This window comes from Hemitrygon akajei, chromosome 6 (genome assembly GCF_048418815.1).
Source record: "Hemitrygon akajei chromosome 6, sHemAka1.3, whole genome shotgun sequence".
NCBI lineage: Eukaryota > Metazoa > Chordata > Chondrichthyes > Myliobatiformes > Dasyatidae > Hemitrygon > Hemitrygon akajei.
In genome coordinates, this window is record NC_133129.1 from 10,324,100 (window position 1) to 10,341,224 (window position 17,125).

Here is a 17,125-nt window from a genome sequence, read left to right on the forward strand (position 1 = left end):
GAATTGTCAGTGGTTTGGAGAGTGGGATGGTAGATGAAATTGTCAGTGGTCAGGAGAATGGGTATCTAGATGGAATTGTCAGTGGTTTGGAGAGTGGGATGGTAGATGGAATTGTCAGTGGTCAGGAGAATGGGTATCTAGATGGAATTGTCAGTGGTTTGGAGAGCGGGATGGTAGATGGAATTGTCAGTGGTTTGGAGAGTGGGATGGTAGATGGAATTGTCAGTGGTCTGGAGAGTGGGATGGTAGATGGAATTGTCAGTGGTCTGGAGAGTGGGATAGTAGATGGAATTGTCAGTGGTTTGGAGCGTGGGATGGTAGATGGAATTGTCAGTGGTTTGGAGAGTGGGATGGTAGATGGAATTGTCAGTGGTTTGGAGAGTGGGATGGTAGATGGAATTGTCAGTGGTTTGGAGAGTGGGATGGTAGATGGAATTGTCAGTGGTTTGGAGAGTGGGATGGTAGATGGAATTGTTAGTGATTTGGAGAGTGGGATGGTAGATGGAATTGTCAGTGGTTTGGAGAGTGGGATGGTAGATGGAATTGTCAGTGGTTTGGAGAGTGGGATGGTAGATGGAGTTGTCAGTGGTCAGGAGAGTGGGATGGTAGATGGAATTGTCAGTGGTTTGGAGAGTGGGATGGTAGATGGAATTGTCAGTGGTCAGGAGAGTGGGATGGTAGATGGAATTGTCAGTGGTTTGGAGAGTGGGATGGTAGATGGAATTGTCAGTGGTCAGGAGAATGGGTATCTAGATGGAATTGTCAGTGGTTTGGAGAGTGGGATGGTAGATGAAATTGTCAGTGGTTTGGAGAGTGGGATGGTAGATGAAATTGTCAGTGGTCAGGAGAGTGGGATGGTAGATGGAATTGTCAGTGGTTTGGAGAGTGGGATGGTAGATGGAATTGTCAGTGGTCAGGAGAATGGGTATCTAGATGGAATTGTCAGTGGTTTGGAGAGTGGGATGGTAGATGGAATTGTCAGTGGTTTGGAGAGTGGGATGGTAGATGGAATTGTCAGTGGTTTGGAGAGTGGGATGGTAGATGGAATTGTCAGTGGTTTGGAGAGTGGGATGGTAGATGGAATTGTCAGTGGTTTGGAGAGTGGGATGGTAGATGGAATTGTCAGTGGTTTGGAGAGTGGGATGGTAGATGGAATTGTCAGTGGTTTGGAGAGTGGGATGGTAGATGGAATTGTCAGTGGTTTGGAGAGTGGGATGTTAGATGGAATTGTCAGTGGTTTGGAGAGTGGGATGGTAGATGGAATTGTCAGTGGTTTGGAGAGTGGGATGGTAGATGGAATTGTCAGTGGTTTGGAGAGTGGGATGGTAGATGGAATTGTCAGTGGTTTGGAGAGTGGGATGGTAGATGGAATTGTCAGTGGTTTGGAGAGTGGGATGGTAGATGGAATTGTCAGTGGTTTGGAGAGTGGGATGGTAGATGGAATTGTCAGTGGTTTGGAGAGTGGGATGGTAGATGGAATTGTCAGTGGTTTGGAGAGTGGGATGGTAGATGGAATTGTCAGTGGTTTGGAGTGTGGGATGGTAGATGGAATTGTCAGTGGTTTGGAGAGTGGGATGGTAGATGGAATTGTCAGTGGTTTGGAGAGTGGGATGGTAGATGAAATTGTCAGTGGTTTGGAGAGTGGGATGGTAGATGGAATTGCCAGTGGTCAGGAGAATGGGATTGTAGATGGAATTGTCAGTGGTCAGGAGATTGGGTATCTAGATGGAATTGTCAGTGGTTTGGAGAGTGGGATGGTAGATGGAATTGTCAGTGGTCAGGAGAATGGGTATCTAGATGGAATTGTCAGTGGTTTGGAGAGTGGGATGGTAGATGGAATTGTCAGTGGTTTGGAGAGTGGGCATGTAGATGAAATTGTCAGTGGTTTGGAGAGTGGGATGGTAGATGGAATTGTCAGTGGTCAGGAGAATGGGTATCTAGGTGGAATTGTCAGTGGTTTGGAGAGTGGGATGGTAGATGGAATTGTCAGTGGTCAGGAGAGTGGGATGGTAGTTGGAATTGTCAGTGGTCAGGAGAATGGGTATCTAGGTGGAATTGTCAGTGGTTTGGAGAGTGGGATGGTAGATGGAATTGTCAGTGGTTTGGAGAGTGGGATGGTAGATGGAATTGTCAGTGGTTTGGAGAGTGGGCATGTAGATGAAATTGTCAGTGGTTTGGAGAGTGGGATGGTAGATGAAATTGTCAGTGGTTTGGAGAGTGGGATGGTAGATGGAATTGTCAGTGGTTTGGAGAGTGGGATGGTAGATGGAATTGTCAGTGGTTTGGAGAGTGGGATGGTAGATGGAATTGTCAGTGGTTTGGAGAGTGGGATGGTAGATGGAATTGTCAGTGGTTTGGAGAGTGGGATGGTAGATGGAATTGTCAGTGGTTTGGAGAGTGGGATGGTAGATGGAATTGTCAGTGGTTTGGAGAGTGGGATGGTAGATGGAATTGTCAGTGGTTTGGAGAGTGGGATGGTAGATGGAATTGTCAGTGGTTTGGAGTGTGGGATGGTAGATGGAATTGTCAGTGGTTTGGAGAGTGGGATGGTAGATGGAATTGTCAGTGGTTTGGAGAGTGGGATGGTAGATGAAATTGTCAGTGGTTTGGAGAGTGGGATGGTAGATGGAATTGCCAGTGGTCAGGAGAATGGGATGGTAGATGGAATTGTCAGTGGTCAGGAGATTGGGTATCTAGATGGAATTGTCAGTGGTTTGGAGAGTGGGATGGTAGATGGAATTGTCAGTGGTCAGGAGAATGGGTATCTAGATGGAATTGTCAGTGGTTTGGAGAGTGGGATGGTAGATGGAATTGTCAGTGGTTTGGAGAGTGGGCATGTAGATGAAATTGTCAGTGGTTTGGAGAGTGGGATGGTAGATGGAATTGTCAGTGGTTTGGAGAGTGGGATGGTAGATGGAATTGTCAGTGGTTTGGAGAGTGGGATGGTAGATGGAATTGTCAGTGGTCAGGAGAGTGGGATGGTAGATGGAATTGTCAGTGGTTTGGAGAGTGGGATGGTAGATGGAATTGTTAGTGGTTTGGAGAGTGGGATGGTAGAAGGAATTGTCAGTGGTTTGGAGAGTGGGATGGTAGATGGAATTGTCAGTGGTTTGGAGAGTGGGATGGTAGATGGAATTGTCAGTGGTCAGGAGAGTGGGATGGTAGATGGAATTGTCAGTGGTTTGGAGAGTGGGATGGTAGATGGAATTGTCAGTGGTCAGGAGAGTGGGATGGTAGATGGAATTGTCAGTGGTTTGGAGAGTGGGATGGTAGATGGAATTGTCAGTGGTCAGGAGAATGGGTATCTAGATGGAATTGTCAGTGGTTTGGAGAGTGGGATGGTAGATGAAATTGTCAGTGGTTTGGAGAGTGGGATGGTAGATGAAATTGTCAGTGGTCAGGAGAGTGGGATGGTAGATGGAATTGTCAGTGGTTTGGAGAGTGGGATGGTAGATGGAATTGTCAGTGGTCAGGAGAATGGGATGGTAGATGGAATTGTCAGTGGTTTGGAGAGTGGGATGGTAGATGGAATTGTCAGTGGTTTGGAGAGTGGGATGGTAGATGGAATTGTCAGTGGTCAGGAGAGTGGGATGGTAGATGGAATTGTCAGTGGTCAGGAGAGTGGGATGGTAGATGGAATTGTCAGTGGTTTGGAGAGTGGGATGGTAGGTGGAATTGTCAGTGGTTTGGAGAGTGGGATGGTAGATGGAATTGTCAGTGGTCAGGAGAGTGGGATGGTAGATGGAATTGTCAGTGGTTTGGAGAGTGGGATGGTAGATGGAATTGTCAGTGGTTTGGAGAGTGGGATGGTAGATGGAATTGTCAGTGGTTTGGAGAGTGGGATGGTAGGTGGAATTGTCAGTGGTTTGGAGAGTGGGATAGTAGATGGAATTGTCAGTGGTTTGGAGAGTGGGATGGTAGATGGAATTGTCAGTGGTTTGGAGAGTGGGATGGTAGATGGAATTGTCAGTGGTCTGGAGAGTGGGATGGTAGATGGAATTGTCAGTGGTCAGGAGAATGGGATGGTAGATGGAATTGTCAGTGGTTTGGAGAGTGGGATGGTAGATGGAATTGTCAGTGGTTTGGAGAGTGGGATGGTAGATGGAATTGTCAGTTGTTTGGAGAGTGGGATGGTAGATGGAATTGTCAGTGGTTTGGAGAGTGGGATGGTAGATGGAATTGTCAGTGGTCAGGAGAATGGGTATCTAGATGGAATTGTCAGTGGTTTGGAGAGTGGGATGGTAGATGAAATTGTCAGTGGTCAGGAGAATGGGTATCTAGATGGAATTGTCAGTGGTTTGGAGAGTGGGATGGTAGATGGAATTGTCAGTGGTCAGGAGAATGGGTATCTAGATGGAATTGTCAGTGGTTTGGAGAGCGGGATGGTAGATGGAATTGTCAGTGGTTTGGAGAGTGGGATGGTAGATGGAATTGTCAGTGGTCTGGAGAGTGGGATGGTAGATGGAATTGTCAGTGGTCTGGAGAGTGGGATAGTAGATGGAATTGTCAGTGGTTTGGAGCGTGGGATGGTAGATGGAATTGTCAGTGGTTTGGAGAGTGGGATGGTAGATGGAATTGTCAGTGGTTTGGAGAGTGGGATGGTAGATGGAATTGTCAGTGGTTTGGAGAGTGGGATGGTAGATGGAATTGTCAGTGGTTTGGAGAGTGGGATGGTAGATGGAATTGTTAGTGATTTGGAGAGTGGGATGGTAGATGGAATTGTCAGTGGTTTGGAGAGTGGGATGGTAGATGGAATTGTCAGTGGTTTGGAGAGTGGGATGGTAGATGGAGTTGTCAGTGGTCAGGAGAGTGGGATGGTAGATGGAATTGTCAGTGGTTTGGAGAGTGGGATGGTAGATGGAATTGTCAGTGGTCAGGAGAGTGGGATGGTAGATGGAATTGTCAGTGGTTTGGAGAGTGGGATGGTAGATGGAATTGTCAGTGGTCAGGAGAATGGGTATCTAGATGGAATTGTCAGTGGTTTGGAGAGTGGGATGGTAGATGAAATTGTCAGTGGTTTGGAGAGTGGGATGGTAGATGAAATTGTCAGTGGTCAGGAGAGTGGGATGGTAGATGGAATTGTCAGTGGTTTGGAGAGTGGGATGGTAGATGGAATTGTCAGTGGTCAGGAGAATGGGTATCTAGATGGAATTGTCAGTGGTTTGGAGAGTGGGATGGTAGATGGAATTGTCAGTGGTTTGGAGAGTGGGATGGTAGATGGAATTGTCAGTGGTTTGGAGAGTGGGATGGTAGATGGAATTGTCAGTGGTTTGGAGAGTGGGATGGTAGATGGAATTGTCAGTGGTTTGGAGAGTGGGATGGTAGATGGAATTGTCAGTGGTTTGGAGAGTGGGATGGTAGATGGAATTGTCAGTGGTTTGGAGAGTGGGATGGTAGATGGAATTGTCAGTGGTTTGGAGAGTGGGATGTTAGATGGAATTGTCAGTGGTTTGGAGAGTGGGATGGTAGATGGAATTGTCAGTGGTTTGGAGAGTGGGATGGTAGATGGAATTGTCAGTGGTTTGGAGAGTGGGATGGTAGATGGAATTGTCAGTGGTTTGGAGAGTGGGATGGTAGATGGAATTGTCAGTGGTTTGGAGAGTGGGATGGTAGATGGAATTGTCAGTGGTTTGGAGAGTGGGATGGTAGATGGAATTGTCAGTGGTTTGGAGAGTGGGATGGTAGATGGAATTGTCAGTGGTTTGGAGAGTGGGATGGTAGATGGAATTGTCAGTGGTTTGGAGTGTGGGATGGTAGATGGAATTGTCAGTGGTTTGGAGAGTGGGATGGTAGATGGAATTGTCAGTGGTTTGGAGAGTGGGATGGTAGATGAAATTGTCAGTGGTTTGGAGAGTGGGATGGTAGATGGAATTGCCAGTGGTCAGGAGAATGGGATTGTAGATGGAATTGTCAGTGGTCAGGAGATTGGGTATCTAGATGGAATTGTCAGTGGTTTGGAGAGTGGGATGGTAGATGGAATTGTCAGTGGTCAGGAGAATGGGTATCTAGATGGAATTGTCAGTGGTTTGGAGAGTGGGATGGTAGATGGAATTGTCAGTGGTTTGGAGAGTGGGCATGTAGATGAAATTGTCAGTGGTTTGGAGAGTGGGATGGTAGATGGAATTGTCAGTGGTCAGGAGAATGGGTATCTAGGTGGAATTGTCAGTGGTTTGGAGAGTGGGATGGTAGATGGAATTGTCAGTGGTCAGGAGAGTGGGATGGTAGTTGGAATTGTCAGTGGTCAGGAGAATGGGTATCTAGGTGGAATTGTCAGTGGTTTGGAGAGTGGGATGGTAGATGGAATTGTCAGTGGTTTGGAGAGTGGGATGGTAGATGGAATTGTCAGTGGTTTGGAGAGTGGGCATGTAGATGAAATTGTCAGTGGTTTGGAGAGTGGGATGGTAGATGAAATTGTCAGTGGTTTGGAGAGTGGGATGGTAGATGGAATTGTCAGTGGTTTGGAGAGTGGGATGGTAGATGGAATTGTCAGTGGTTTGGAGAGTGGGATGGTAGATGGAATTGTCAGTGGTTTGGAGAGTGGGATGGTAGATGGAATTGTCAGTGGTTTGGAGAGTGGGATGGTAGATGGAATTGTCAGTGGTTTGGAGAGTGGGATGGTAGATGGAATTGTCAGTGGTTTGGAGAGTGGGATGGTAGATGGAATTGTCAGTGGTTTGGAGAGTGGGATGGTAGATGGAATTGTCAGTGGTTTGGAGTGTGGGATGGTAGATGGAATTGTCAGTGGTTTGGAGAGTGGGATGGTAGATGGAATTGTCAGTGGTTTGGAGAGTGGGATGGTAGATGAAATTGTCAGTGGTTTGGAGAGTGGGATGGTAGATGGAATTGCCAGTGGTCAGGAGAATGGGATGGTAGATGGAATTGTCAGTGGTCAGGAGATTGGGTATCTAGATGGAATTGTCAGTGGTTTGGAGAGTGGGATGGTAGATGGAATTGTCAGTGGTCAGGAGAATGGGTATCTAGATGGAATTGTCAGTGGTTTGGAGAGTGGGATGGTAGATGGAATTGTCAGTGGTTTGGAGAGTGGGCATGTAGATGAAATTGTCAGTGGTTTGGAGAGTGGGATGGTAGATGGAATTGTCAGTGGTCAGGAGAATGGGTATCTAGGTGGAATTGTCAGTGGTTTGGAGAGTGGGATGGTAGATGGAATTGTCAGTGGTCAGGAGAGTGGGATGGTAGTTGGAATTGTCAGTGGTCAGGAGAATGGGTATCTAGGTGGAATTGTCAGTGGTTTGGAGAGTGGGATGGTAGATGGAATTGTCAGTGGTTTGGAGAGTGGGATGGTAGATGGAATTGTCAGTGGTTTGGAGAGTGGGCATGTAGATGAAATTGTCAGTGGTTTGGAGAGTGGGATGGTAGATGAAATTGTCAGTGGTTTGGAGAGTGGGATGGTAGATGGAATTGTCAGTGGTTTGGAGAGTGGGATGGTAGTTGGAATTGTCAGTGGTCAGGAGAATGGGTATCTAGATGGAATTGTCAGTGGTTTGGAGAGTGGGATGGTAGATGAAATTGTCAGTGGTTTGGAGAGTGGGATGGTAGATGGAATTGTCATTGTGGTGTGGGGAGTGTGAAGCTAGATGGAGTTGCCAGAGGTCAGGAGAATGGGTTAGATAGTGAGATTGTCAGTGATTTGTAGAGTGGGATGGTAGATGGAATTGTCAGTGGTCAGGAGAGTGGGATGGTAGATGAAATTGTCAGTGGTTTGGAGAGTGGGATGGTAGATGGAATTGTCATTGTGGTGTGGGGAGTGTGAAGCTAGATGGAGTTGCCAGAGGTCAGGAGAATGGGTTAGATAGTGAGATTGTCAGTGATTTGTAGAGTGGGATGGTAGATGGAATTGTCAGTGGTCAGGAGCGTGGGATGGTAGATGGAATTGTCAGTGGTTTGGGGAATGGGAAATTTGATGGAATTGTCAGTGGTTTGGGGAATGGGAAATTTGATGGAATTGTCAGTGGTTTGGGGAATGGGAAATTTGATGGAATTGTCAGTGGTTTGGGGAATGGGAAATTTGATGGAATTGTCAGTGGTTTGGAGAGTTGGAGGGTAGATGGAATTCTCAGAGTTTTGGGAAGTGGGAAGGTAGATGGAATTGTCAGTGGTTTGGGAAGTGGGAAGGTAGATGGAATTGTCAGTGGTTTGGGAAGTGGGAAGGTAGATTGAATTGTCAGTGGTTTGGGAAGTGGGATGGTAGATTGAATTGTCAGTGGTTTGGAGAGTTGGAGGGTAGATGAAATTGTCAGTGGTTTGGGAAGTGGGAAGTTTGATGGAATGAATTAATCAGCCAAATAAAATGAGCCAAGTCATGAATTGGAAGAAGGTGAAAATGTGCCACCAAGGAAGGTCACGAAAGTAACTGGCTGCTGAACACTGGATTATATTTCTCACCTCTCACTTAAAGCAGTTCTTTCTAAGCTTCAAGCAAAATATGATCAATAACTTAAAACTATACATAAATCACCATGGTTAAAACAATTGCTATAATCAGATAAATAGTTCAGATTATCATCTGCTGAACTGTATGATCTACATTTGCAACAAAGAGGTTGAATTCTGAGTTGGGGTTTTGTGTATTGTAATGTACCAGCGAAGGATCAGAACTCAAACCCACCCAGTTTCTTGTCATTGACGGAATTAGAAATATTCCATTCAGTGTTCTCAATCAAAGCACAATGTTTAATGTGGACAGCTGAGCCTGAGAACAACCCTGCTCATCACCGTCTGCCCTCCTGTTTATTCCTGTTCTCCTTCCTTTCCCAGTCAGTTTTGAATGCATGTGACGATGAAACCTTTTCCATCCATAGGGTGGTGGGACTGCAGAATGCATTGAGAAAGGCTGTAGTGCTTGTTACATTTAAACAGAACTTGCTTGTTAAACACAATACACAAGGTACTGGAGGCACTCAGCAGGTCAGGCAGCATCTGCGGAGGGAAGTGGACAGTTGTCGGTACTGGGATGTACAGTATATCTGAGGAGTGATGCCCTGCAGGGGTATGGACCCAACGTTGCTGAATGGGCTCTCTGTGACGTGCTGACACTGGAGATGCTCCAGAGGAGGTTCACAAGGAATGTTCTGAGAATGAAAGAGTTAACATATGAGAAGCGTTTGATGTCTCTGGGTCTGTACTCACTGGTGTTTAGAAGAATGTGGGGGTATCTCATTGAAACCTATCAAATATCGAAAGGCCTCAATAGAGTGAGCGTGGAGAGGATGTTTCCTTTGGTGGGGGAGTATAAAACCAGAGGGCATAACCTCAGAATAGAGGGACGTCCATTTAGAACAGAGATGAGGAGGATTCATTTAGCCCAAGAGTGGTGACTCTGTGGAATTCATTGCCACTGATGGCTATGGAGACCAAGTCATTGGGTATATTTAAGGCAGAGGTTGATAGGTTCTTGATTAGTCAAGGCGTCAAAGGTTATGTGGAGAAGGTGGAGAATGGGGTTGAGAGGGCCAAGATGGAATGGCAGCGCAGATTGATGGACAGAATGGCCTAATACTGCTCCTATGTCTGATGTTCTAAACAATTCACTCATCATGTTGTGTGTCTACATCCAGGAACATCCCAATCAGAGTTGACTATATCAGTCCAAGCCCCAGTGTGAGAGAGTGTAATTGTTTGGGTTCAGTACTAACTGGAAAGACATGTTCAGCATGGTAGGGAGTGGAGAAACCTTTCTAACCAAAACATTGACAATTCCGCTCCACAAACGCTGCCTGACCCACTTTGATGGCCCCAGGAGTACAACACTCTCAAGTACTGTTAAAGGCTGGAATTATGAAACTCTTGCTCCATGAAGGCTGTTGGGGGAACTTTCATGCCTAGTAAAAGCTTTGGGACATCTCAGAGACTCTTAGGTAGGCCCACGGATGATAGAAAAATGGTGTCTATGTAGGAGGCAAGAGTTAGATTGATAGAGGAGAGCACAACACGTGGCTGAAGGGCTCTGTGATCTGAGCTGTGAGCTCAATCTTACTCACAGTGAGAGCATACTCTTCACAAACGCAGCTCCCTCCAGCTCTCCACAGGCCACCTGGTCACAATAGGCTGATGCTATTGGGAGAAATCAGCGAATGTCATGCTCGACTGAGTACACATTGGACTGTTCATCAAGCACGTGGCATAAACATATTGTGAGCTGCAGGTCTGGCAGGAAATCCAGTTAACAAATAGTACTCAGAAAAATCATTGATGTTACTTTGTCTGCCAATCATTTTCATACAAATGGGAGCTTCGTAAATTAGTACAGCATTTAAACGCATTTGTTTAAAATGTAATGCTGTCAGCCCTCATTACAAAATTAATTTTTTCATCTTATAACACACAGTTCTCATCCTTACCACTCTGTGGACAGCTTCATCTAATTCCGGGCAAATTACAGATTCTACCTCAGTGACAAGGTGACCATCAATCTCCACACAGAGAACACGGGTACAGTTATCGACAATGTATGTCTGATGTAACTGAAAAAGACAACAGAGATTCCCATTCACTGAACCTTACAACTTTCTCTCCATCTGAGAACATAGCAATGAAGAGTGTCTTATTATTATGAAATTATCGCCAACAATGATATATTGTGATCTCTGCAAGTGAAACTCTTAAGTTTTCTTTAGACTGCTAAAAACAATCTTGGCAGATTAAGCAATACAACGGATTGGATTTAATTCCAGGTATATCATCTTTGTATTCTGAAAATCAGCCTCCCTTCTGTCAAACACCATGCCCCATAGGCACCTGTCACCATATTTCCTCAACCAAGGGAGCAGATGGCATTTTCAGCTACATTGATACAGGCTGAATCTCACTGATACAGGCTGTATGGACAGGCAGAGTAGTCAGAGTGTGATTGCTAAGAATGATGGGCACCACAGTGGCATAGTGGCTAGCATGACGATATTACAGTTCAGGGTGTTGCAGTTCGGAGTTCAAATCCCGCACCAACTGTAATGAATTTGTATCTTTTCCCTGTGGAATGTGTGGGCTTTCTGTGGATGCTTCGGTTTCCTCCCACAGTCAGTACTGAACACTTAGACACCACATCTCCCAAACTGCACCGACCCCAGTACTGAACACTTAGACACCACATCTCCCAAACTGCACGGACCCCAGTACTGAACATTTAGACACCACATCTCCCAAACTGCACGGACCCCAGTACTGAACACTTAGACACCACATCTCCCAAACTGCATCTACCCCAGTACTGAACACTTAAACACCACATCTCCCAAACTGCATCTACCCCAGTACTGAACACTTAAACACCACATCTCCCAAACTGCATCTACCCCAGTACTGAACACTTAGACACCACAACTCCCAAACTGCACGGACCCCAGTACTGAACACTTAGACACCACATCTCCCAAACTGCACGGACCCCAGTACTGAACACTTAGACACCACATCTCCCAAACTGCACTGACCCCAGTACTGAACACTTAGACACCACATCTCCCAAACTGCATCTACCCCAGTACTGAACACTTAAACACCACATCTCCCAAACTGCACGGACCCCAGTACTGAACACTTAGACACCACATCTCCCAAACTGCACGGACCCCAGTACTCAACACTTAGACACCACATCTCCCAAACTGCACGGACCCCAGTACTGAACATTTAGACACCACATCTCCCAAACTGCACGGACCCCAGTACTCAACACTTAGACACCACATCTCCCAAACTGCACTGACCCCAGTACTGAACACTTAGACACCACATCTCCCAAACTGCACTGACCCCAGTACTGAACACTTAGACACCACATCTCCCAAACTGCACTGACCCCAGTACTGAACACTTAGACACCACATCTCCCAAACTGCATCTACCCCAGTACTGAACACTTAGACACCACATCTCCCAAACTGCATCTACCCCAGTACTGAACACTTAGACACCACATCTCCCAAACTGCATCTACCCCAGTACTGAACACTTAGACACCACATCTCCCAAACTGCACGGACCCCAGTACTGAACACTTAGACACCACATCTCCCAAACTGCACGGACCCCAGTACTGAACACTTAGACACCACATCTCCCAAACTGCACGGACCCCAGTACTCAACACTTAGACACCACATCTCCCAAACTGCACGGACCCCAGTACTGAACATTTAGACACCACGTCTCCCAAACTGCACGGACCCCAGTACTGAACACTTAGACACCACATCTCCCAAACTGCACTGACCCCAGTACTGAACACTTAGACACCACATCTCCCAAACTGCACGGACCACAGTACTGAACACTTAAACACCACATCTCCCAAACTGCACGGACCCCAGTACTGAACACTTAAACACCACATCTCCCAAACTGCACTGACCCCAGTACTGAACACTTAGACACCACATCTCCCAAACTGCACGGACCGCAGTACTGAACACTTAGACACCACATCTCCCAAACTGCATCTACCCCAGTACTGAACACTTAGACACCACATCTCCCAAACTGCATCTACCCCAGTACTGAACACTTAGACACCAGATCTCCCAAACTGCACGGACCCCAGTACTCAACACTTAGACACCACATCTCCCAAACTGCACGGACCCCAGTACTGAACACTTAGACACCACATCTCCCAAACTGCACTGACCCCAGTACTGAACACTTAGACACCACATCTCCCAAACTGCATCTACCCCAGTACTGAACACTTAGACACCACATCTCCCAAACTGCATCTACCCCAGTACTGAACACTTAGACACCACATCTCCCAAACTGCACGGACCCCAGTACTCAACACTTAGACACCACATCTCCCAAACTGCACGGACCCCAGTACTGAACATTTAGACACCACATCTCCCAAACTGCACGGACCCCAGTACTGAACACTTAGACACCACATCTCCCAAACTGCATCTACCCCAGTACTCAACACTTAGACACCACATCTCCCAAACTGCATCTACCCCAGTACTCAACACTTAGACACCACATCTCCCAAACTGCACGGACCCCAGTACTGAACATTTAGACACCACATCTCCCAAACTGCACGGAACCCAGTACTGAACACTTAGACACCACATCTCCCAAACTGCATCTACCCCAGTACTGAACACTTAGACACCACATCTCCCAAACTGCATCTACCCCAGTACTGAACACTTAGACACCACATCTCCCAAACTGCACGGACCCCAGTACTGAACACTTAAACACCACATCTCCCAAACTGCACTGACCCCAGTACTGAACACTTAGACACCACATCTCCCAAACTGCACGGACCCCAGTACTGAACACTTAAACACCACATCTCCCAAACTGCACGGACCCCAGTACTGAACACTTAAACACCACGTCTCCCAAACTGCACTGACCCCAGTACTGAACACTTAGACACCACATCTCCCAAACTGCACCGACCCCAGTACTGAACACTTAAACACCACATCTCCCAAACTGCACGGACCCCAGTACTGAACACTTAGACACCACATCTCCCAAACTGCATCTACCCCAGTACTGAACACTTAGACACCACATCTCCCAAACTGCACGGACCCCAGTACTGAACACTTAGACACCACATCTCCCAAACTGCACGGACCCCAGTACTCAACACTTAGACACCACATCTCCCAAACTGCATCTATCCCAGTACTGAACACTTAGACACCACATCTCCCAAACTGCATCTACCCCAGTACTGAACACTTAGACACCACATCTCCCAAACTGCACCGACCCCAGTACTGAACACTTAGACACCACATCTCCCAAACTGCATCTACCCCAGTACTGAACACTTAGACACCACATCTCCCAAACTGCATCTACCCCAGTACTGAACACTTAGACACCACATCTCCCAAACTGCACGGACCCCAGTACTGAACACTTAGACACCACATCTCCCAAACTGCATCTACCCCAGTACTGAACACTTAGACACCACGTCTCCCAAACTGCATCTACCCCAGTACTGAACACTTAGACACCACATCTCCCAAACTGCACTGACCCCAGTACTGAACACTTAGACACCACATCTCCCAAACTGCACGGACCCCAGTACTGAACACTTAGACACCACATCTCCCAAACTGCACTGACCCCAGTACTGAACACTTAGACACCACATCTCCCAAACTGCACTGACCCCAGTACTGAACACTTAGACACCACATCTCCCAAACTGCACTGACCCCAGTACTGAACATTTAGACACCACATCTCCCAAACTGCACTGACCCCAGTACTGAACATTTAGACACCACATCTCCCAAACTGCACGGACCCCAGTACTGAACATTTAGACACCACATCTCCCAAACTGCATCTACCCCAGTACTGAACACTTAGACACCACATCTCCCAAACTGCATCTACCCCAGTACTGAACACTTAGACACCACATCTCCCAAACTGCACGGACCCCAGTACTGAACACTTAGACACCACATCTCCCAAACTGCATCTACCCCAGTACTGAACACTTAGACACCACATCTCCCAAACTGCACGGACCCCAGTACTGAACACTTAGACACCACATCTCCCAAACTGCACGGACCCCAGTACTGAACACTTAGACACCACATCTCCCAAACTGCACGGACCCCAGTACTGAACACTTAGACACCACATCTCCCAAACTGCATCTACCCCAGTACTGAACACTTAGACACCACATCTCCCAAACTGCACGGACCCCAGTACTGAACACTTAGACACCACATCTCCCAAACTGCACTGACCCCAGTACTGAACACTTAGACACCACATCTCCCAAACTGCACTGACCCCAGTACTGAACACTTAGACACCACATCTCCCAAACTGCACTGACCCCAGTACTGAACATTTAGACACCACATCTCCCAAACTGCACTGACCCCAGTACTGAACATTTAGACACCACATCTTCCAAACTGCACGGACCCCAGTACTGAACATTTAGACACCACATCTCCCAAACTGCATCTACCCCAGTACTGAACACTTAGACACCACATCTCCCAAACTGCATCTACCCCAGTACTGAACACTTAGACACCACATCTCCCAAACTGCACGGACCCCAGTACTGAACACTTAGACACCACATCTCCCAAACTGCATCTACCCCAGTACTGAACACTTAGACACCACATCTCCCAAACTGCACGGACCCCAGTACTGAACACTTAGACACCACATCTCCCAAACTGCACTGACCCCAGTACTGAACATTTAGACACCACATCTCCCAAACTGCACGGACCCCAGTACTGAACACTTAGACACCACATCTCCCAAACTGCACGGACCCCAGTACTGAACACTTAGACACCACATCTCCCAAACTGCACGGACCCCAGTACTGAACACTTAGACACCACATCTCCCAAACTGCATCTACCCCAGTACTGAACACTTAGACACCACATCTCCCAAACTGCATCTACCCCAGTACTGAACACTTAGACACCACGTCTCCCAAACTGCACGGACCCCAGTACTGAACACTTAAACACCACATCTCCCAAACTGCACGGACCCCAGTACTGAACACTTAGACACCACATCTCCCAAACTGCACGGACCCCAGTACTGAACACTTAAACACCACGTCTCCCAAACTGCACGGACCCCAGTACTGAACACTTAGACACCACATCTCCCAAACTGCATCTACCCCAGTACTGAACACTTAGACACCACATCTCCCAAACTGCATCTACCCCAGTACTGAACACTTAGACACCACATCTCCCAAACTGCATCTACCCCAGTACTGAACACTTAGACACCACATCTCCCAAACTGCACGGACCCCAGTACTGAACACTTAGACACCACATCTCCCAAACTGCACGGACCCCAGTACTGAACACTTAGACACCACGTCTCCCAAACTGCACGGACCCCAGTACTGAACACTTAAACACCACATCTCCCAAACTGCACGGACCCCAGTACTGAACACTTAGACACCACGTCTCCCAAACTGCATCTACCCCAGTACTGAACACTTAGACACCACATCTCCCAAACTGCATCTACCCCAGTACTGAACACTTAGACACCACATCTCCCAAACTGCACGGACCCCAGTACTGAACACTTAGACACCACGTCTCCCAAACTGCATCTACCCCAGTACTGAACACTTAGACACCACATCTCCCAAACTGCATCTACCCCAGTACTGAACACTTAGACACCACATCTCCCAAACTGCACGGACCCCAGTACTGAACACTTAAACACCACGTCTCCCAAACTGCACGGACCCCAGTACTGAACACTTAGACACCACATCTCCCAAACTGCATCTACCCCAGTACTGAACACTTAGACACCACATCTCCCAAACTGCATCTACCCCAGTACTGAACACTTAGACACCACATCTCCCAAACTGCATCTACCCCAGTACTGAACACTTAGACACCACATCTCCCAAACTGCATCTACCCCAGTACTGAACACTTAGACACCACATCTCCCAAACTGCATCTACCCCAGTACTGAACACTTAGACACCACATCTCCCAAACTGCACTGACCCCAGTACTGAACACTTAGACACCACATCTCCCAAACTGCACTGACCCCAGTACTGAACACTTAGACACCACATCTCCCAAACTGCACTGACCCCAGTACTGAACACTTAGACACCACATCTCCCAAACTGCACGGACCCCAGTACTGAACATTTAGACACCACGTCTCCCAAACTGCACGGACCCCAGTACTGAACACTTAGACACCACATCTCCCAAACTGCATCTACCCCAGTACTGAACACTTAGACACCACATCTCCCAAACTGCACTGACCCCAGTACTGAACACTTAGACACCACATCTCCCAAACTGCATCTACCCCAGTACTGAACACTTAGACACCACATCTCCCAAACTGCACGGACCCCAGTACTGAACACTTAGACACCACATCTCCCAAACTGCACGGACCCCAGTACTGAACACTTAGACACCACATCTCCCAAACTGCACGGACCCCAGTACTCAACACTTAGACACCACATCTCCCAAACTGCACGGACCCCAGTACTGAACACTTAGACACCACATCTCCCAAACTGCATCTACCCCAGTACTGAACACTTAGA

The 17,125-nt window shown here is 47.3% G+C and overlaps 1 protein-coding gene across 1 annotated transcript in view; it reads right to left on the bottom strand.

Annotated features, from left to right (window-relative positions):
• LOC140728850 (uncharacterized) overlaps positions 1-17,125 on the bottom strand; it is a 235,780-nt gene that overhangs the window by 73,017 nt on the left and 145,638 nt on the right. The window contains exon 25 of the mRNA XM_073047854.1: positions 10,359-10,481. Within this exon, the coding sequence (XP_072903955.1) occupies positions 10,359-10,481 (123 nt within the window). The remainder of the gene's footprint in view (positions 1-10,358; positions 10,482-17,125) is intronic.